This window comes from Nothobranchius furzeri, chromosome 7 (assembly GCF_043380555.1).
Source record: "Nothobranchius furzeri strain GRZ-AD chromosome 7, NfurGRZ-RIMD1, whole genome shotgun sequence".
NCBI classification, from domain to species: Eukaryota; Metazoa; Chordata; class Actinopteri; order Cyprinodontiformes; family Nothobranchiidae; genus Nothobranchius; species Nothobranchius furzeri.
In genome coordinates this window covers 42,781,277-42,798,890 of record NC_091747.1, presented here as the reverse complement: position 1 = coordinate 42,798,890, position 17,614 = coordinate 42,781,277, and the positions used below count along the sequence as shown (strand labels likewise).

Here is a 17,614-nt window from a genome sequence, read left to right as displayed (position 1 = left end):
TTTTTTAATGTGTTTATTTCCATGATTATGGAATTAAAATGTTTCATTGATCTGATTTTAATATTGTCTTTCTTTTTCTCAAGTATGGTGGAAAAATGGACCCTAAATTTAGGAAGAGAGTGGATGGCAGCACTAACTTGGTTGACTCACAAGCTGCAATGGAAGTCAAGAAGGAGAGGAGGCCATGGTTTAGAGCTTCATCCCCAGAAAAGGTGATGGAGTCTGCAGAGAAGTCTGTCCTCCGTGTTGGTGGAGACAAAAGCAACCCCATCCATGTTCTCAGCCAGTGTGAACTACAGTTTGGGATTTTCCGTGGACAGACATTCAAGTGGGTTGCCGAAAATGCCCTGGGCTATGCAGGTTATCTGGTTGCATCCATGTCAAGGGAAGACTTTGAGAAGAAGGATTCCAGAAATCATTCCGAAAACAAAAAGGCTTTCCGGAAATACATTGAACATTTTCCTGAAGGTCGCTTTGCCATTCGAGTTAAATCAGCCAGCCTTACAGAATCTTCTGGTACTGCTAGCTTGCTAACAAGTGATCAGCCAGCATCCACATCTTCCACCTCCAGCGCTGCATCTACCAGGACTCTGTCCTCCCACCCTGCATCTCTCAGTACACCATCCACCAGCACCTCAGCCAGCAGCACAGTGTCACAAGGCACATCTTCTGGGAGCGGCCTTTCAAGAGCTCAGAGCTCATCCTTGCTTTCACTGTTGAACAGGAAAACATGTACACCACGGACCTTGCAGACCACAGTGAAGAATCTGATTTCTCCCAAAAAGATTCCTACTAGTAAGTAATCAATGAGCAACATTTTAAGGCACAACACATTATGATATTTTTCATCACACGCTGTTTATAAAAATATTTTTCCAGTTGTTCCAGATGTGACCTGTGCTGTGTCAAGTGATGTGCCTGACGGTGAGATGGTTGCTGCAGCAGAACAGATGGAGTCAGAAATGACACGTAGGTTATACAGTTTTGTGTTAACTTAGAAAGATCTTTTAGATTTATGTGAGATATTGACAGTATTTAATGACATTATGTTTACTTTTTATTTTTGTGACTTGCTTACAGAGAGGAAAGTCTGTCTTCCTGCCAAATGGATTCCAGCGCTGCCTGTGGAAGATCAGCAGTGGATTTCAAAAGCACTCTTCAAGTGGTCCAGGAATGGACAACCAGAGCTCAACCTCCTGAAGCTGGATAAACTGTGGTGGCACCCTCCTGACCCACCACTTGTTCCCCACGGCCTGCCAGCAACAGAGAGGTACTTTGGCCACTCCCTGTTTCTTTGGATGCCCAGAAAACTTTGGCGGGTGAGACTGGTTTGTCCACATCCTGATTGTGGCAAAGAAGAGCTGACCTCTGCAGGACTGCATCAAAGAGTTCGGCAAGTTGTCAGCATGACCACATCATATTTTATTGCTGCAGAGTACCTGGCATGCAAGGGCTGCAAACGGAAAGTCATCAGCTGGAGCAAAGACATTGTGTCTCAGCTAGATGTAGGACATCAGATCCAGTTTCCCTGTCTTCTCACATCCAAACTTGGATGTGACATGGGAGTGGTCCGCCAGATGAGACAGAGGGGCCTTGGAAACAGCAGCAGCCAACTTCAAAAACAGCTGGAGGAGCAGCATGCAGAGACATGGCTTCAGAAGTCCATTCTTTTCATGTCTCACCAGAGAGGCTTTGCCAGAGCTGCATCCACAGGTTTGGTTGAGCCTCTGAATTTCGGAGAACTGCCAACGCTGTTGACTGTTCCGAAACACCGCTGGCTGATGCAAGTCTACGCGCAGGATGTGCTGAGCAGGTTAGACGAAATCAAGGCTTCCATCACGTCAACCTTTGGGCGTGTCCTGAAAATAGACTCCACTAAAAAAATTGTCAGGAAGCTGGCAGGACACAGCCGTGGAACGGCAGCATGGGCCACAAACATGGGGAACGAGCACGGCCAGATCATCATGTCTGTACTCACAGTGAGCGAAGGTCATGGGTTAGGCAAGATGGTTGAGGGAGTCATTAAGCGCTACCACGATGCAGGAGTGTCGCCTCCAGAAGTGCTGTATGTCGACCGGGACTGCTGTGGGTCTTCTCATCTCCACAAAATGATCAGGGCGTGGCAAAACACCAGCATTTGCTTGGACATTTGGCACTTTATGAGGAGGATTGCAGTGGGCTGCACCACCGACTCTCATCCACTTTATGCCGGCTTCATGAACAAACTGAGCCACTGCATTTTCATGTGGGATGACTGTGACCTGCAAGCTCTAAAGGAAGCCAAGCGAGCTGAACTGGAGGCCAAGTTGTTGCACCCCACAGATGCTGATCTGCTGCGAAACATCAGCAGAGCTGAGATGGCACGTCACTGCAAAAGGACAACCAGAAGCAGCTCGGAGATGGAGACCTTGATATCAGAACTGATTGAGGCCTACAGCGGGCACAAGGGAGGCAACTCATTGGGAGTTCCGCTCATCAATTCAGAGAGAATGGCAGAGATATGGAAGGCTCAGAAGAAGCACCTCAGCTGTCTCCAGGACCCACCAGGAGTACTCCTGTACATGGAGACTGGCACCATCAAGAAGGGGGGGCACATTCTGAAAACCTATCGATGTGCAAGAGGCTCCACTTCCCTCGAGTCCTTCCACCTGCACATGAACAGGTTTATTCCTGGTAAGGGAAAAGCACTTTATCCTCACAATCTTATCCATGAGTTTCTCTTCATGTTCACAACCCATTTAAACATATTTATGAATATTTTTCAGGAACACTGGCAAGTGACACCTTTTTTCAGGCATACCTGTTGGATGGCTTGGCCAGGTGGAACGAAGACAGGAGCATGTCAGCAGAAGGAAGATCAGAGCCTCACTCCTACAGCGGCCTCCTGAGGCATGCTGCAAACCAGCTGTCACAGGAAGTCCTCGGGAAGAGCTGTGTGAATTACACAGGGCCACAGGCGTACACAGGTGTGTTAGCAGAGCTGATGCACCAGTCAGAGGAGACGGAGTTCAGCTTTGACCAAGCTCTGATTAGATTAATATTTCATGCTAGCTAATTAAAAGTCAACAATGTGTTTGTTTGCTGAAATTGTGTCATGACAGTGAGGTAAAGTTAAAACAAACGTTAATTAAAGTTAAAGCTGATTTTTGATTGCTTTCAGGGGAACTCATTGGGATCGAGTATCTCTACAACCAAACAGGAGATGTTCTTGAGGACCGCAGAGTGGCAATTGCAGCTTTGGAGACAGAAGACGTAGCTGTGGCAGAAGATGAGGGCTTTGAAGAGTCTGAGGTTTTTGTGGATCTCACAGTTCCCATCTTGGAAACCACGCTCCAGACTCCTCAACCTGCCTGTTCACATGACTTCTTAACATCACCTGCATCTGAACCCTTCCTAGAGATACCAGCTGTGGAAGTTAAACATGCTCCTGTGGATGACCTGGAAGAAAGTGAGTGATGTTCATGCCCAAATATCACATAAATGGGAAAGTCAAGATGGTTTATTTTATTATGTAAAGTGACATAAGTGACTTTAGAACCAGGTTACTGATTAATTTTGTTCTATAAACCTGTGTCTGAAAGTGTGTGTGTGTATGTGTGTTTAATAAAAGGTTTTGATATTTATGTTTAGCTGCATCTCCATCAAGGCTGCCTGATTTCCACTCTGATGACACTATTCCAGGGACATCAAGGAGACAGGTAAGTTAGATATGATTTGGCTACTTTTGCCCATTTTTTTTCTTATAAATACGTAACAAACGTATCATTTAGGACTCCGTTGGCCCCGACAACACCGAAGGTTTCAGAGCTGTGCAGGATTTGGCTGAAGCACTCTTCAATCTGAGAGAGCACAGCCTGGCTCTCACCCTTGAAGAGTCCAATAACATTGTTGCTCTTTGGAAGAGATTGTCAGAGCACGACAAGGAGCGCACCGTTTTTTCTCCACGCCACCAAACAACCCTGAACAAAGGCCGTTTTAGAGCAACAAAAAAAATTGTTGCACCAGGCGTGGAGTCGACAAAGCGGTATGTTGGTCACAGCTGTTCAGCCACTGATGCATATTCTTCTACAGATCTTGCCTGAGTCCATTTTTCTTGCCTTTGTCCTCCTAGGTGCTATTCTGGAGCACGCATTCCTGGACAGTGGCCAGATTGCAACCGGATTGTTGAGGCCATTTTTGTCCAGCTCTGCATGGCTTATCCAAACCCAAAGAGAGTGGAAGGTGTGGCATTTTCAAGGTGGACCCTCATCATTCGTGCTTACAAGCACATTAGAGAGTGCATCCTGAACAACATCACCATCATGGAGGAGACGACCATACAGTTGCCAGAAGTCAACAAAACAACCCTCACACAGTGGTGAGTTAAAACTGTGTCATGATGGATAATGATGGACTCAAATTAGCTGACCCAGAGACAAACAGAATAACTTAAAGAAGTTTTATTCACAAGCGAGATACACAAATAGTACTCCCCAGGAGGATCAGTGGAGTAATGATAATTCACTTGGAGTGCTCACTCCGCTGGAGGTACGGTCTGCTCAGGGGGGTGTGAGAGAGAAGGGTGAAGATTAGATGGATCCACAAATTATTTGTAATCTTTAAAGGGGTCAAAGGATGGCTTACAGTGTCCTTGTGTGACCCGGCAGTGGTGGCAGGAATCACCATCGGATTGGAAGAGGGGGTTTCCAGCTGAGATGGGTAGGTAATGCAGTCTTATGCTGCATCAGCGTTACTCTGGAAGCATGAGTGAACAGAAAGTTAGTTGACTGCAGAGTACTTACCTGAGGGTTTTCTGATTTTACCGTAGTGACTAACCAACTGGCCTCTCAGATAAGTAGATGAGACTCAGCTACAGAGACTGGGACTGGTGTCAGGGACTCCTCTGCTGGAGAGAAAATGAAGAAGATGAGAATCAGTAGAGAGAGAAGCAAGCCAACAACTTCATGACTGCTGGGATATGACAAACTATTAACTTCAGTGATAAAATCTGAGTGACTTTAAAAACAGGACAGAATATTAGTTGGTTTGTATTTCACAAACATCACAGAATCTGTAATATCGATAAGAACATTATTCCTTGAAATTAAAATCAGCTATTCTATTTATTTCATATGCAGGTATTGCAGACGCACCCGGGCACAGGAGAAAGACATTCTTGAACAGGGCATTCTGGCACCAAAGCCAGCCATTTCCGGTGAAACCAGTCAGCAGTCAGCACCACAGCACAAAGCCATTCAACCTGCTCCATCACACAAACCTTACACCTTCGTCCTTCATCCCGACACGGCTGGAACGGCAAAACTGAAAATCAAAAAGTCAGATAGAGCACAGTGCCCACCTCAGCCTCAGCCACAGAACACAGGACAGTTGTCTGTGGAAATTTTTCCACCAGCAACCTCATCTGGTCCCACCTATTCTGTACCTTCTTTTATTCCGATCCAGCCACTTCCTCAACCCATCCTGCCACAGTTTATCTGTGCTCCGACTCCCTCTGTGCCAGTGTACCCTGTTGTGGCTGGGCCATCAGCACCTAAAAGCCAGACACCACATGTACCCTACACCACACAGCAGTACAGGAAGAGGAAGGAAAAAGAGGAGCAGGCTGGACTACAGACACGAAAATATGTAAAAAAAACAGACACAATAGTTTGCAAGAAGTGCCAAAAAGAAAGAAAGCCATCCTGCCATAAACAGTATTTTGGGAACTGGTACTGTGAAGAGACTGCAAACCAGTCTTTTGAAGACTGGAGAGCTGAAATGGCTGCACGTGGCTATGGTAAAAAAAAATCTTAAATGTAAATAGCTTCATTTTTTCTGTTTTTGATGTTTGTGTGTTTACTGTTTGTTTTTTAGCCTGTTTGTAAAATAAACAAGTGTGAGTTTTTGTATTTTCTTGTTTTTCTTTAATTAGACTAATCAAAATATGTCCTGTTGGTGTCAAATAGTAAAGGTTCTGGTGAACACAGTACCAGTAAGTTCATATCCTGACAGGGGCAGAAAAAAGGTTTATCTTTGAATTTTATTAAGAAAACTACAGATTGCAGCTCAGAAAGGTTTCTCCTCTCTCTGCTGTGATTTCATTTGCAGATGTAGGAGGACATTGAAACAAAATGAAAGGGCCTGTGTACACTGTTGTGATTTTGAGTTAGAATTAATTGAATTATGGTAGATTGTATTTTATTTTGGTTCAGCCAAGGTGAGTAGATAGATCTGAAAAGGTGGAAATTAATAAACACCTGGAATGAGTATGTTTTCATTGCCATAGAGGGTTTTGAAACTAATTAGAATCAGGGGTTCAGGAAACTTGACATTTTAATTCAGTGGCATGTAAATAGACTTATATTAAAGCTCATTCATTTATTTTATCAGTTTTTATGCGTTTACTTTTGCTTGAAATTTATTTATAAAAACGCCTACATAGTTCACGGAGCATTGTTAATTAAGGTGTCAAGAATGCTCCGAGCGGGACTCGAACCCGCTGCATCGCACTCAACAGCACACCAACAATAACTACTACCAAAATCGATTGTGAGACTTATGCGCGCAAGCCTTAGCTCAGTCGGTAGAGCATGAGACTCTTAATCACAGGGTCGTGGGTTCGAGCCCCACGTTGGGCGCTTAGGCCTTTGACAGAGTATGTTTTCATGCAGTGTCACCAGTTTACCCTGAATCAAAATGCGTTTGCTTGAAAATCAGAAATTATTGCCATAGCTTGGGGGAAGTTTTAAGCTCAGACAACACTAAGAAAAACTCAAATAAAGTCCAAAATTCTTATGCAAGCACCTGCAATTCTTCTCACAAAAGAACTAGTAGAAAGATTACACATGAATAGAAAGATGTTGCCTTTAGAATCTATGCCTAACATGGGACTTGAACCCATGACCCTGAGATTAAAAGTCTCATGCTCTACCGGCTGAGCTAGTCAGGCTACAAAATGATTTCAGACAGAAACAGAGTAAAATAGTCAGATAGATAGATAGATAGATAGATAGATAGATAGATAGATAGATAGATAGATAGATAGATAGATAGATAGATAGATAGATAGATAGATAGATAGATAGATAGATAGATAGATAGATAGATAGATAGATAGATAGATAGATTCTTTCTTTCATTCATTCATTGGCTGATGACACTGTAAAAAAGTTTGTCACATGAGCGCACAAATCTTCAAATGAGTGGCACAGTAGTTATTTTTAAGTTTTTTTTATTTTAGATAACAACATTGTTAACAGAAAAGCACTTTTCTAAAAAATTTAGAAAAAGACCAACATATGTCTTTCTGCAGATCTGTACACCAAAGATACACCCACCCATCTTTGAATAAATTGCTCTTGATAGCGTCCAGAGATCTTTATTCTTGAGATAAAATTAATCATAAACCATTGTTTCTAGTTAATGAATGTGTCAAGAGTGGGATTTGAACCCACATCTCCTACTGGAGACCAGAATCCCCATATTGAAATGGAAGCAATGCTTGAGTCTGGCGCCTTTGACCGCTCGGCCATCTTGACTGAAGATTGGTGTGGTATAATACAGTTGCAGAGGTTGAATTGTGACCTACCCTCTGAAGTTGTCCTTTGCTATTTCATTGACCTTGTAGAACCACTTATCCCAAGTAAGACTGCTGGCTGTGATAATGAATACAATCGATAAGTTGTAAGTTTGGTCAAATGTCTGAAATGAAGTTGCCCAATCAAAAGCAATTGTTTTCATTCAAGTTCTACCCATTCCCAAAACACTTTGGATCTTTAGAAGATTGGTGTTCAACTTCAAAAGCTCTTTTATTGTTACTGAGTTACAGTAATTTGTTGTATCTGAAGGACCAGGGCAACAAACCCTGTATGGCAAAACAGTGTCACCTCACGTTGTCAAACTTGTCAAGATTGTCAAATGCCTGACTAGCTCAGTCAGTAGAGCATGAAACTCTTAATCTAAGGGTCATGGGTTTGAGCCCCACGTTGGGCGCTTAGTCATTTGACAGAGTATGTTTTCATGCAGTGTCACCAGTTTACCCTGAATCAAAATGCGTTTATTTGAAAAACAGAAATTGTTGCCATAGATTGGGGGAAGTTTTAAGCTCAGACAACACTAAGAAAAAACTCAAATAAAGTCCCAAATTCTTATGCCAGCACCTGCAATTCTTCTCACAAAAGAACTAGTAGAAAGATTACACATGAATAGACAGATGTTGCCTGTAGAATCAATGCCTAACATGGGACTTGAACCCATGACCCTGAGATTAAAAGTCTCATGCTCTACCGGCTGAGCTAGTCAGGCTACAAAATGATTACAGACAGAAACAGAGTAAAATAGTCAGATATATAGATATATAGATAGATGATAGATAGATAGATAGATAGATAGATAGATAGATAGATAGATAGATAGATAGATAGATAGATAGATAGATAGATAGATGATAGATTCTTTCATTCATTCATTCATTGGTTGATGACACTGTAAAAAAGTTTGTCACATAAGCGCACAAATCTTCAAATGAGTGGCAAAGTAGTTATTTTTAAGTTTTTTTATGTTAGATAACAACATTGTTAACAGAAAAGCACTTTTCTAAAACAATTAGAAAAAGACCAACATATGTCTTTCTGCAGATCTGCACACCAAAGATACACCCACCCATCTTTGAATAAATTGCTCCTGATAGCGTCCAGAGATCTTTATTCTTGAGATAAAATTAATCATAAACCTTTGTTACTAGTTAATGAATGTGTCAAGAGTGGGATTTGAACCCACGCCTCCTACTGGAGACCAGAATCCCCATATTGGAATGGAAGCAATGCTTGAGTCTGGCGCCTTTGACCGCTCGGCCATCTTGACTGAAGATTGGAGTGGTATAATAAAGTTGCAGAGGTTGAATTGTGACCTACCCTCTGAAGTTGTCCTTTGCTATTTCATTGACCTTGTAGAACCACTTATCCCAAGTAAGACTGCTGGCTTTGATAATGAATACAATCGATAAGTTGTAAGTTTGGTCAAATGTCTGAAATGAAGTTGCCCAATCAAAAGCAATTGTTTTCATTCAAGTTCTACCCATTCCCAAAACACTTTGGATCTTTAGAAGATTGGTGTTCAACTTCATAAGCTCTTTTATTGTTACTGAGTTACAGTAATTTGTTGTATCTGAAGGACCAGGGCAACAAACCCTGTATGGCAAAACAGTGTCACCTCACGTTGTCAAACTTGTCAAGATTGTCAAATGCCCGACTAGCTCAGTCGGTAGAGCATGAGACTCTTAATCACAGGGTCGTGGGTTCGAGCCCCACGTTGGGCGCTTAGGCCTTTGACAGAGTATGTTTTCATGCAGTGTCACCAGTTTACCCTGAATCAAAATGCGTTTGCTTGAAAATCAGAAATTATTGCCATAGCTTGGGGGAAGTTTTAAGCTCAGACAACACTAAGAAAAACTCAAATAAAGTCCAAAATTCTTATGCAAGCACCTGCAATTCTTCTCACAAAAGAACTAGTAGAAAGATTACACATGAATAGAAAGATGTTGCCTTTAGAATCTATGCCTAACATGGGACTTGAACCCATGACCCTGAGATTAAAAGTCTCATGCTCTACCGGCTGAGCTAGTCAGGCTACAAAATGATTTCAGACAGAAACAGAGTAAAATAGTCAGATAGATAGATAGATAGATAGATAGATAGATAGATAGATAGATAGATAGATAGATAGATAGATAGATAGATAGATAGATAGATAGATAGATAGATAGATAGATAGATAGATAGATTCTTTCTTTCATTCATTCATTGGCTGATGACACTGTAAAAAAGTTTGTCACATGAGCGCACAAATCTTCAAATGAGTGGCACAGTAGTTATTTTTAAGTTTTTTTTATTTTAGATAACAACATTGTTAACAGAAAAGCACTTTTCTAAAAAATTTAGAAAAAGACCAACATATGTCTTTCTGCAGATCTGTACACCAAAGATACACCCACCCATCTTTGAATAAATTGCTCTTGATAGCGTCCAGAGATCTTTATTCTTGAGATAAAATTAATCATAAACCATTGTTTCTAGTTAATGAATGTGTCAAGAGTGGGATTTGAACCCACATCTCCTACTGGAGACCAGAATCCCCATATTGAAATGGAAGCAATGCTTGAGTCTGGCGCCTTTGACCGCTCGGCCATCTTGACTGAAGATTGGTGTGGTATAATACAGTTGCAGAGGTTGAATTGTGACCTACCCTCTGAAGTTGTCCTTTGCTATTTCATTGACCTTGTAGAACCACTTATCCCAAGTAAGACTGCTGGCTGTGATAATGAATACAATCGATAAGTTGTAAGTTTGGTCAAATGTCTGAAATGAAGTTGCCCAATCAAAAGCAATTGTTTTCATTCAAGTTCTACCCATTCCCAAAACACTTTGGATCTTTAGAAGATTGGTGTTCAACTTCAAAAGCTCTTTTATTGTTACTGAGTTACAGTAATTTGTTGTATCTGAAGGACCAGGGCAACAAACCCTGTATGGCAAAACAGTGTCACCTCACGTTGTCAAACTTGTCAAGATTGTCAAATGCCTGACTAGCTCAGTCAGTAGAGCATGAAACTCTTAATCTAAGGGTCATGGGTTTGAGCCCCACGTTGGGCGCTTAGTCATTTGACAGAGTATGTTTTCATGCAGTGTCACCAGTTTACCCTGAATCAAAATGCGTTTATTTGAAAAACAGAAATTGTTGCCATAGATTGGGGGAAGTTTTAAGCTCAGACAACACTAAGAAAAAACTCAAATAAAGTCCCAAATTCTTATGCCAGCACCTGCAATTCTTCTCACAAAAGAACTAGTAGAAAGATTACACATGAATAGACAGATGTTGCCTGTAGAATCAATGCCTAACATGGGACTTGAACCCATGACCCTGAGATTAAAAGTCTCATGCTCTACCGGCTGAGCTAGTCAGGCTACAAAATGATTACAGACAGAAACAGAGTAAAATAGTCAGATAGATAGATAGATAGATAGATAGATAGATAGATAGATAGATAGATAGATAGATAGATAGATAGATAGATAGATAGATAGATAGATGATAGATTCTTTCATTCATTCATTCATTGGTTGATGACACTGTAAAAAAGTTTGTCACATAAGCGCACAAATCTTCAAATGAGTGGCAAAGTAGTTATTTTTAAGTTTTTTTATGTTAGATAACAACATTGTTAACAGAAAAGCACTTTTCTAAAACAATTAGAAAAAGACCAACATATGTCTTTCTGCAGATCTGCACACCAAAGATACACCCACCCATCTTTGAATAAATTGCTCCTGATAGCGTCCAGAGATCTTTATTCTTGAGATAAAATTAATCATAAACCTTTGTTACTTGTTAATGAATGTGTCAAGAGTGGGATTTGAACCCACGCCTCCTACTGGAGACCAGAATCCCCATATTGGAATGGAAGCAATGCTTGAGTCTGGCGCCTTTGACCGCTCGGCCATCTTGACTGAAGATTGGAGTGGTATAATAAAGTTGCAGAGGTTGAATTGTGACCTACCCTCTGAAGTTGTCCTTTGCTATTTCATTGACCTTGTAGAACCACTTATCCCAAGTAAGACTGCTGGCTTTGATAATGAATACAATCGATAAGTTGTAAGTTTGGTCAAATGTCTGAAATGAAGTTGCCCAATCAAAAGCAATTGTTTTCATTCAAGTTCTACCCATTCCCAAAACACTTTGGATCTTTAGAAGATTGGTGTTCAACTTCATAAGCTCTTTTATTGTTACTGAGTTACAGTAATTTGTTGTATCTGAAGGACCAGGGCAACAAACCCTGTATGGCAAAACAGTGTCACCTCACGTTGTCAAACTTGTCAAGATTGTCAAATGCCCGACTAGCTCAGTCGGTAGAGCATGAGACTCTTAATCTCAGGGTCGTGGGTTCGAGCCCCACGTTGGGCGCTTAGGCCTTTGACAGAGTATGTTTTCATGCAGTGTCACCAGTTTACCCTGAATCAAAATGCGTTTGCTTGAAAATAAGAAATTATTGCCATAGCTTGGGGGAAGTTTTAAGCTCAGACAACACTAAGAAAAACTCAAATAAAGTCCAAAATTCTTATGCAAGCACCTGCAATTCTTCTCACAAAAGAACTAGTAGAAAGATTACACATGAATAGACAGATGTTGCCTTTAGAATCTATGCCTAACATGGGACTTGAACCCATGACCCTGAGATTAAAAGTCTCATGCTCTACCGGCTGAGCTAGTCAGGCTACAAAATGATTTCAGACAGAAACAGAGTAAAATAGTCAGATAGATAGATAGATAGATAGATAGATAGATAGATAGATAGATAGATAGATAGATAGATAGATAGATAGATAGATAGATAGATTCTTTCTTTCATTCATTCATTGGCTGATGACACTGTAAAAAAGTTTGTCACATGAGCGCACAAATCTTCAAATGAGTGGCACAGTAGTTATTTTTAAGTTTTTTTATTTTAGATAACAACATTGTTAACAGAAAAGCACTTTTCTAAAAAATTTAGAAAAAGACCAACATATGTCTTTCTGCAGATCTGTACACCAAAGATACACCCACCCATCTTTGAATAAATTGCTCTTGATAGCGTCCAGAGATCTTTATTCTTGAGATAAAATTAATCATAAACCATTGTTTCTAGTTAATGAATGTGTCAAGAGTGGGATTTGAACCCACATCTCCTACTGGAGACCAGAATCCCCATATTGGAATGGAAGCAATGCTTGAGTCTGGCGCCTTTGACCGCTCGGCCATCTTGACTGAAGATTGGTGTGGTATAATACAGTTGCAGAGGTTGAATTGTGACCTACCCTCTGAAGTTGTCCTTTGCTATTTCATTGACCTTGTAGAACCACTTATCCCAAGTAAGACTGCTGGCTGTGATAATGAATACAATCGATAAGTTGTAAGTTTGGTCAAATGTCTGAAATGAAGTTGCCCAATCAAAAGCAATTGTTTTCATTCAAGTTCTACCCATTCCCAAAACACTTTGGATCTTTAGAAGATTGGTGTTCAACTTCAAAAGCTCTTTTATTGTTACTGAGTTACAGTAATTTGTTGTATCTGAAGGACCAGGGCAACAAACCCTGTATGGCAAAACAGTGTCACCTCACGTTGTCAAACTTGTCAAGTTTGTCAAATGCCTGACTAGCTCAGTCAGTAGAGCATGAAACTCTTAATCTAAGGGTCATGGGTTTGAGCCCCACGTTGGGCGCTTAGTCATTTGACAGAGTATGTTTTCATGCAGTGTCACCAGTTTACCCTGAATCAAAATGCGTTTATTTGAAAAACAGAAATTGTTGCCATAGATTGGGGGAAGTTTTAAGCTCAGACAACACTAAGAAAAAACTCAAATAAAGTCCCAAATGCTTATGCCAGCACCTGCAATTCTTCTCACAAAAGAACTAGTAGAAAGATTACACATGAATAGACAGATGTTGCCTGTAGAATCAAAGCCTAACATGGGACTTGAACCCATGACCCTGAGATTAAAAGTCTCATGCTCTACCGGCTGAGCTAGTCAGGCTACAAAATGATAACAGACAGAAACAGAGTAAAATAGTCAGATATATAGATATATAGATAGATGATAGATAGATAGATAGATAGATAGATAGATAGATAGATAGATAGATAGATAGATAGATAGATAGATAGATAGATAGATAGATAGATAGATAGATAGATAGATGATAGATTCTTTCATTCATTCATTCATTGGTTGATGACACTGTAAAAAAGTTTGTCACATAAGCGCACAAATCTTCAAATGAGTGGCACAGTAGTTATTTTTATGTTTTTTTATGTTAGATAACAACATTGTTAACAGAAAAGCACTTTTCTAAAACAATTAGAAAAAGACCAACATATGTCTTTCTGCAGATCTGCACACCAAAGATACACCCACCCATCTTTGAATAAATTGCTCCTGATAGCATCCAGAGATCTTTATTCTTGAGATAAAATTAATCATAAACCTTTGTTACTAGTTAATGAATGTGTCAAGAGTGGGATTTGAACCCACGCCTCCTACTGGAGACCAGAATCCCCATATTGGAATGGAAGCAATGCTTGAGTCTGGCGCCTTTGACCGCTCGGCCATCTTGACTGAAGATTGGAGTGGTATAATAAAGTTGCAGAGGTTGAATTGTGACCTACCCTCTGAAGTTGTCCTTTGCTATTTCATTGACCTTGTAGAACCACTTATCCCAAGTAAGACTGCTGGCTGTGATAATGAATACAATCGATAAGTTGTAAGTTTGGTCAAATGTCTGAAATGAAGTTGCCCGATCAAAAGCAATTGTTTTCATTCAAGTTCAACCCATTCCCAAAACACTTTGGATCTTTAGAAGATTGGTGTTCAACTTCATAAGCTCTTTTATTGTTACTGAGTTACAGTAATTTATTGTATCTGAAGGACCAGGGCAACAAACCCTGTATGGCAAAACAGTGTCACCTCACGTTGTCAAACTTGTCAAGATTGACAAATGCCCTACTAGCTCAGTCGGTAGAGCATGAGACTCTTAATCTAAGGGTCGTGGGTTCGAGCCCCACGTTGGGCGCTTAGTCCTTTGACAGAGTATGTTTTCATGCAGTGTAACCAGTTTACCCTGAATCAAAATGCGTTTGCTTGAAAATCAGAAATTGTTGCCATAGATTGGGGGAAGTTTTAAGCTCAGACAACACTAAGAAAAACTCAAATAAAGTCCCAAATTCTTATGCAAGCACGTGCAATTCTTCTCACAAAAGAACTAGTAGAAAGATTACACATGAATAGACAGATGTTGCCTTTAGAATCTATGCCTAACATGGGACTTGAACCCATGACCCTGAGATTAAAAGTCTCATGCTCTACCGGCTGAGCTAGTCAGGCTACAAAATGATTTCAGACAGAAACAGAGTAAAATAGTCAGATAGATAGATAGATAGATAGATAGATAGATAGATAGATAGATAGATAGATAGATAGATAGATAGATAGATAGATAGATAATTCTTTCTTTCATTCATTCATTGGCTGATGACACTGTAAAAAAGTTTGTCACATAAGCGCACAAATCTTCAAATGAGTGGCACAGTAGTTATTTTTAAGTTTTTTTTATGTTAGATAACAACATTGTTAACAGAAAAGCACTGTTCTAAAACAATTAGAAAAAGACCAACATATGTCTTTCTGCAGATCTGCACACCAAAGATACACCCACCCATCTTTGAATAAATTGCTCCTGATAGCGTCCAGAGATCTTTATTCTTGAGATAAAATTAATCATAAACCTTTGTTACTAGTTAATGAATGTGTCAAGAGTGGGATTTGAACCCACGCCTCCTACTGGATACCAGAATCCCCATATTGGAATGGAAGCAATGCTTGAGTCTGGCGCCTTTGACCGCTCGGCCATCTTGACTGAAGATTGGAGTGGTATAATAAAGTTGCAGAGGTTGAATTGTGACCTACCCTCTGAAGTTGTCCTTTGCTATTTCATTGACCTTGTAGAACCACTTATCCCAAGTAAGACTGCTGGCTTTGATAATGAATACAATCGATAAGTTGTAAGTTTGGTCAAATGTCTGAAATGAAGTTGCCCAATCAAAAGCAATTGTTTTCATTCAAGTTCTACCCATTCCCAAAACACTTTGGATCTTTAGAAGATTGGTGTTCAACTTCATAAGCTCTTTTATTGTTACTGAGTTACAGTAATTTGTTGTATCTGAAGGACCAGGGCAACAAACCCTGTATGGCAAAACAGTGTCACCTCACGTTGTCAAACTTGTCAAGATTGTCAAATGCCCGACTAGCTCAGTCGGTAGAGCATGAGACTCTTAATCTCAGGGTCGTGGGTTCGAGCCCCACGTTGGGCGCTTAGGCCTTTGACAGAGTATGTTTTCATGCAGTGTCACCAGTTTACCCTGAATCAAAATGCGTTTGCTTGAAAATCAGAAATTATTGCCATAGCTTGGGGGAAGTTTTAAGCTCAGACAACACTAAGAAAAACTCAAATAAAGTCCAAAATTCTTATGCAAGCACCTGCAATTCTTCTCACAAAAGAACTAGTAGAAAGATTACACATGAATAGACAGATGTTGCCTTTAAAATCTATGCCTAACATGGGACTTGAACCCATGACCCTGAGATTAAAAGTCTCATGCTCTACCGGCTGAGCTAGTCAGGCTACAAAATGATTTCAGACAGAAACAGAGTAAAATAGTCAGATAGATAGATAGATAGATAGATAGATAGATAGATAGATAGATAGATAGATAGATAGATAGATAGATAGATAGATAGATAGATAGATTCTTTCTTTCATTCATTCATTGGCTGATGACACTGTAAAAAAGTTTGTCACATGAGCGCACAAATCTTCAAATGAGTGGCACAGTAGTTATTTTTAAGTTTTTTTATTTTAGATAACAACATTGTTAACAGAAAAGCACTTTTCTAAAAAATTTAGAAAAAGACCAACATATGTCTTTCTGCAGATCTGTACACCAAAGATACACCCACCCATCTTTGAATAAATTGCTCTTGATAGCGTCCAGAGATCTTTATTCTTGAGATAAAATTAATCATAAACCATTGTTTCTAGTTAATGAATGTGTCAAGAGTGGGATTTGAACCCACATCTCCTACTGGAGACCAGAATCCCCATATTGGAATGGAAGCAATGCTTGAGTCTGGCGCCTTTGACCGCTCGGCCATCTTGACTGAAGATTGGTGTGGTATAATACAGTTGCAGAGGTTGAATTGTGACCTACCCTCTGAAGTTGTCCTTTGCTATTTCATTGACCTTGTAGAACCACTTATCCCAAGTAAGACTGCTGGCTGTGATAATGAATACAATCGATAAGTTGTAAGTTTGGTCAAATGTCTGAAATGAAGTTGCCCAATCAAAAGCAATTGTTTTCATTCAAGTTCTACCCATTCCCAAAACACTTTGGATCTTTAGAAGATTGGTGTTCAACTTCATAAGCTCTTTTATTGTTACTGAGTTACAGTAATTTGTTGTATCTGAAGGACCAGGGCAACAAACCCTGTATGGCAAAACAGTGTCACCTCACGTTGTCAAACTTGTCAAGATTGTCAAATGCCCGACTAGCTCAGTCGGTAGAGCATGAGACTCTTAATCTCAGGGTCGTGGGTTCGAGCCCCACGTTGGGCGCTTAGTCCTTTGACAGAGTATGTTTTCATGCAGTGTCACCAGTTTACCCTGAATCAAAATGCGTTTGCTTGAAAATCAGAAATTGTTGCCATAGATTGGGGGAAGTTTTAAGCTCAGACAACACTAAGAAAAACTCAAATAAAGTCCCAAATTCTTATGCAAGCACCTGCAATTCTTCTCACAAAAGAACTAGTAGAAAGATTACACATGAATAGACAGATGTTGCCTTTAGAATGTATGCCTAACATGGGACTTGAACCCATGACCCTGAGATTAAAAGTCTCATGCTCTACCGGCTGAGCTAGTCAGGCTACAAAATAATTTCAGACAGAAACAGAGTAAAATAGTCAGATAGATAGATAGATAGATAGATAGATAGATAGATAGATAGATAGATAGATAGATAGATAGATAGATAGATAGATAGATAGATTCTT

At 40.2% G+C, this 17,614-nt stretch overlaps 2 protein-coding genes and 21 non-coding genes across 23 annotated transcripts; 6 read left to right on the top strand and 17 right to left on the bottom strand.

Moving 5' to 3' along the window:
* The first annotated feature begins 898 nt into the window (after window positions 1-898).
* LOC139070671 (uncharacterized) lies at window positions 899-3,067 on the top strand. Its single transcript, XM_070553347.1, has 3 exons — window positions 899-969; window positions 1,081-2,673; window positions 2,766-3,067. The coding sequence occupies exons 1-3, from the start codon at window positions 930-932 to the stop codon at window positions 3,053-3,055; spliced, it is 1,923 nt and encodes a 640-aa protein (XP_070409448.1). The 5' UTR covers window positions 899-929; the 3' UTR covers window positions 3,056-3,067.
* A 1-nt stretch (window position 3,068) lies between these two features.
* Window positions 3,069-6,512, top strand: LOC139070707 (uncharacterized). Its single transcript, XM_070553431.1, has 6 exons — window positions 3,069-3,072; window positions 3,161-3,448; window positions 3,631-3,698; window positions 3,771-4,024; window positions 4,112-4,357; window positions 5,118-6,512. Exons 1-6 carry the CDS (start codon window positions 3,069-3,071, stop codon window positions 5,791-5,793), a joined length of 1,536 nt encoding a protein of 511 aa, XP_070409532.1. The 3' UTR covers window positions 5,794-6,512.
* Window positions 6,513-6,855: 343 nt separating this feature from the next.
* trnak-uuu (transfer RNA lysine (anticodon UUU)) lies at window positions 6,856-6,928 on the bottom strand. Its single transcript has one exon. It is a non-coding gene; the product is annotated as a tRNA-Lys (tRNA).
* Window positions 6,929-7,408: 480 nt separating this feature from the next.
* Window positions 7,409-7,517, bottom strand: trnal-caa (transfer RNA leucine (anticodon CAA)). Its single transcript has 2 exons — window positions 7,480-7,517; window positions 7,409-7,454 (listed from the first exon to the last, which is right to left on the bottom strand). It is a non-coding gene; the product is annotated as a tRNA-Leu (tRNA).
* A 693-nt stretch (window positions 7,518-8,210) lies between these two features.
* trnak-uuu (transfer RNA lysine (anticodon UUU)) lies at window positions 8,211-8,283 on the bottom strand. The gene has a single exon. It is a non-coding gene; the product is annotated as a tRNA-Lys (tRNA).
* Window positions 8,284-8,732: 449 nt separating this feature from the next.
* Window positions 8,733-8,841, bottom strand: trnal-caa (transfer RNA leucine (anticodon CAA)). Its single transcript has 2 exons — window positions 8,804-8,841; window positions 8,733-8,778 (listed from the first exon to the last, which is right to left on the bottom strand). It is a non-coding gene; the product is annotated as a tRNA-Leu (tRNA).
* A 381-nt stretch (window positions 8,842-9,222) lies between these two features.
* trnak-cuu (transfer RNA lysine (anticodon CUU)) lies at window positions 9,223-9,295 on the top strand. The gene has a single exon. It is a non-coding gene; the product is annotated as a tRNA-Lys (tRNA).
* Window positions 9,296-9,533: 238 nt separating this feature from the next.
* Window positions 9,534-9,606, bottom strand: trnak-uuu (transfer RNA lysine (anticodon UUU)). The gene has a single exon. It is a non-coding gene; the product is annotated as a tRNA-Lys (tRNA).
* A 456-nt stretch (window positions 9,607-10,062) lies between these two features.
* trnal-caa (transfer RNA leucine (anticodon CAA)) lies at window positions 10,063-10,171 on the bottom strand. The gene is made up of 2 exons: window positions 10,134-10,171; window positions 10,063-10,108 (listed from the first exon to the last, which is right to left on the bottom strand). It is a non-coding gene; the product is annotated as a tRNA-Leu (tRNA).
* Window positions 10,172-10,864: 693 nt separating this feature from the next.
* trnak-uuu (transfer RNA lysine (anticodon UUU)) lies at window positions 10,865-10,937 on the bottom strand. The gene has a single exon. It is a non-coding gene; the product is annotated as a tRNA-Lys (tRNA).
* A 434-nt stretch (window positions 10,938-11,371) lies between these two features.
* On the bottom strand, window positions 11,372-11,480 carry trnal-caa (transfer RNA leucine (anticodon CAA)). The gene is made up of 2 exons: window positions 11,443-11,480; window positions 11,372-11,417 (listed from the first exon to the last, which is right to left on the bottom strand). It is a non-coding gene; the product is annotated as a tRNA-Leu (tRNA).
* Window positions 11,481-11,861: 381 nt separating this feature from the next.
* Window positions 11,862-11,934, top strand: trnak-cuu (transfer RNA lysine (anticodon CUU)). The gene has a single exon. It is a non-coding gene; the product is annotated as a tRNA-Lys (tRNA).
* Window positions 11,935-12,172: 238 nt separating this feature from the next.
* Window positions 12,173-12,245, bottom strand: trnak-uuu (transfer RNA lysine (anticodon UUU)). The gene has a single exon. It is a non-coding gene; the product is annotated as a tRNA-Lys (tRNA).
* A 423-nt stretch (window positions 12,246-12,668) lies between these two features.
* On the bottom strand, window positions 12,669-12,777 carry trnal-caa (transfer RNA leucine (anticodon CAA)). Its single transcript has 2 exons — window positions 12,740-12,777; window positions 12,669-12,714 (listed from the first exon to the last, which is right to left on the bottom strand). It is a non-coding gene; the product is annotated as a tRNA-Leu (tRNA).
* Window positions 12,778-13,470: 693 nt separating this feature from the next.
* trnak-uuu (transfer RNA lysine (anticodon UUU)) lies at window positions 13,471-13,543 on the bottom strand. The gene has a single exon. It is a non-coding gene; the product is annotated as a tRNA-Lys (tRNA).
* A 473-nt stretch (window positions 13,544-14,016) lies between these two features.
* On the bottom strand, window positions 14,017-14,125 carry trnal-caa (transfer RNA leucine (anticodon CAA)). Its single transcript has 2 exons — window positions 14,088-14,125; window positions 14,017-14,062 (listed from the first exon to the last, which is right to left on the bottom strand). It is a non-coding gene; the product is annotated as a tRNA-Leu (tRNA).
* A 692-nt stretch (window positions 14,126-14,817) lies between these two features.
* On the bottom strand, window positions 14,818-14,890 carry trnak-uuu (transfer RNA lysine (anticodon UUU)). Its single transcript has one exon. It is a non-coding gene; the product is annotated as a tRNA-Lys (tRNA).
* A 423-nt stretch (window positions 14,891-15,313) lies between these two features.
* Window positions 15,314-15,422, bottom strand: trnal-caa (transfer RNA leucine (anticodon CAA)). Its single transcript has 2 exons — window positions 15,385-15,422; window positions 15,314-15,359 (listed from the first exon to the last, which is right to left on the bottom strand). It is a non-coding gene; the product is annotated as a tRNA-Leu (tRNA).
* Window positions 15,423-15,803: 381 nt separating this feature from the next.
* Window positions 15,804-15,876, top strand: trnak-cuu (transfer RNA lysine (anticodon CUU)). Its single transcript has one exon. It is a non-coding gene; the product is annotated as a tRNA-Lys (tRNA).
* A 238-nt stretch (window positions 15,877-16,114) lies between these two features.
* Window positions 16,115-16,187, bottom strand: trnak-uuu (transfer RNA lysine (anticodon UUU)). Its single transcript has one exon. It is a non-coding gene; the product is annotated as a tRNA-Lys (tRNA).
* Window positions 16,188-16,614: 427 nt separating this feature from the next.
* Window positions 16,615-16,723, bottom strand: trnal-caa (transfer RNA leucine (anticodon CAA)). The gene is made up of 2 exons: window positions 16,686-16,723; window positions 16,615-16,660 (listed from the first exon to the last, which is right to left on the bottom strand). It is a non-coding gene; the product is annotated as a tRNA-Leu (tRNA).
* Window positions 16,724-17,104: 381 nt separating this feature from the next.
* trnak-cuu (transfer RNA lysine (anticodon CUU)) lies at window positions 17,105-17,177 on the top strand. The gene has a single exon. It is a non-coding gene; the product is annotated as a tRNA-Lys (tRNA).
* Window positions 17,178-17,415: 238 nt separating this feature from the next.
* Window positions 17,416-17,488, bottom strand: trnak-uuu (transfer RNA lysine (anticodon UUU)). The gene has a single exon. It is a non-coding gene; the product is annotated as a tRNA-Lys (tRNA).
* Window positions 17,489-17,614: the final 126 nt, after the last annotated feature.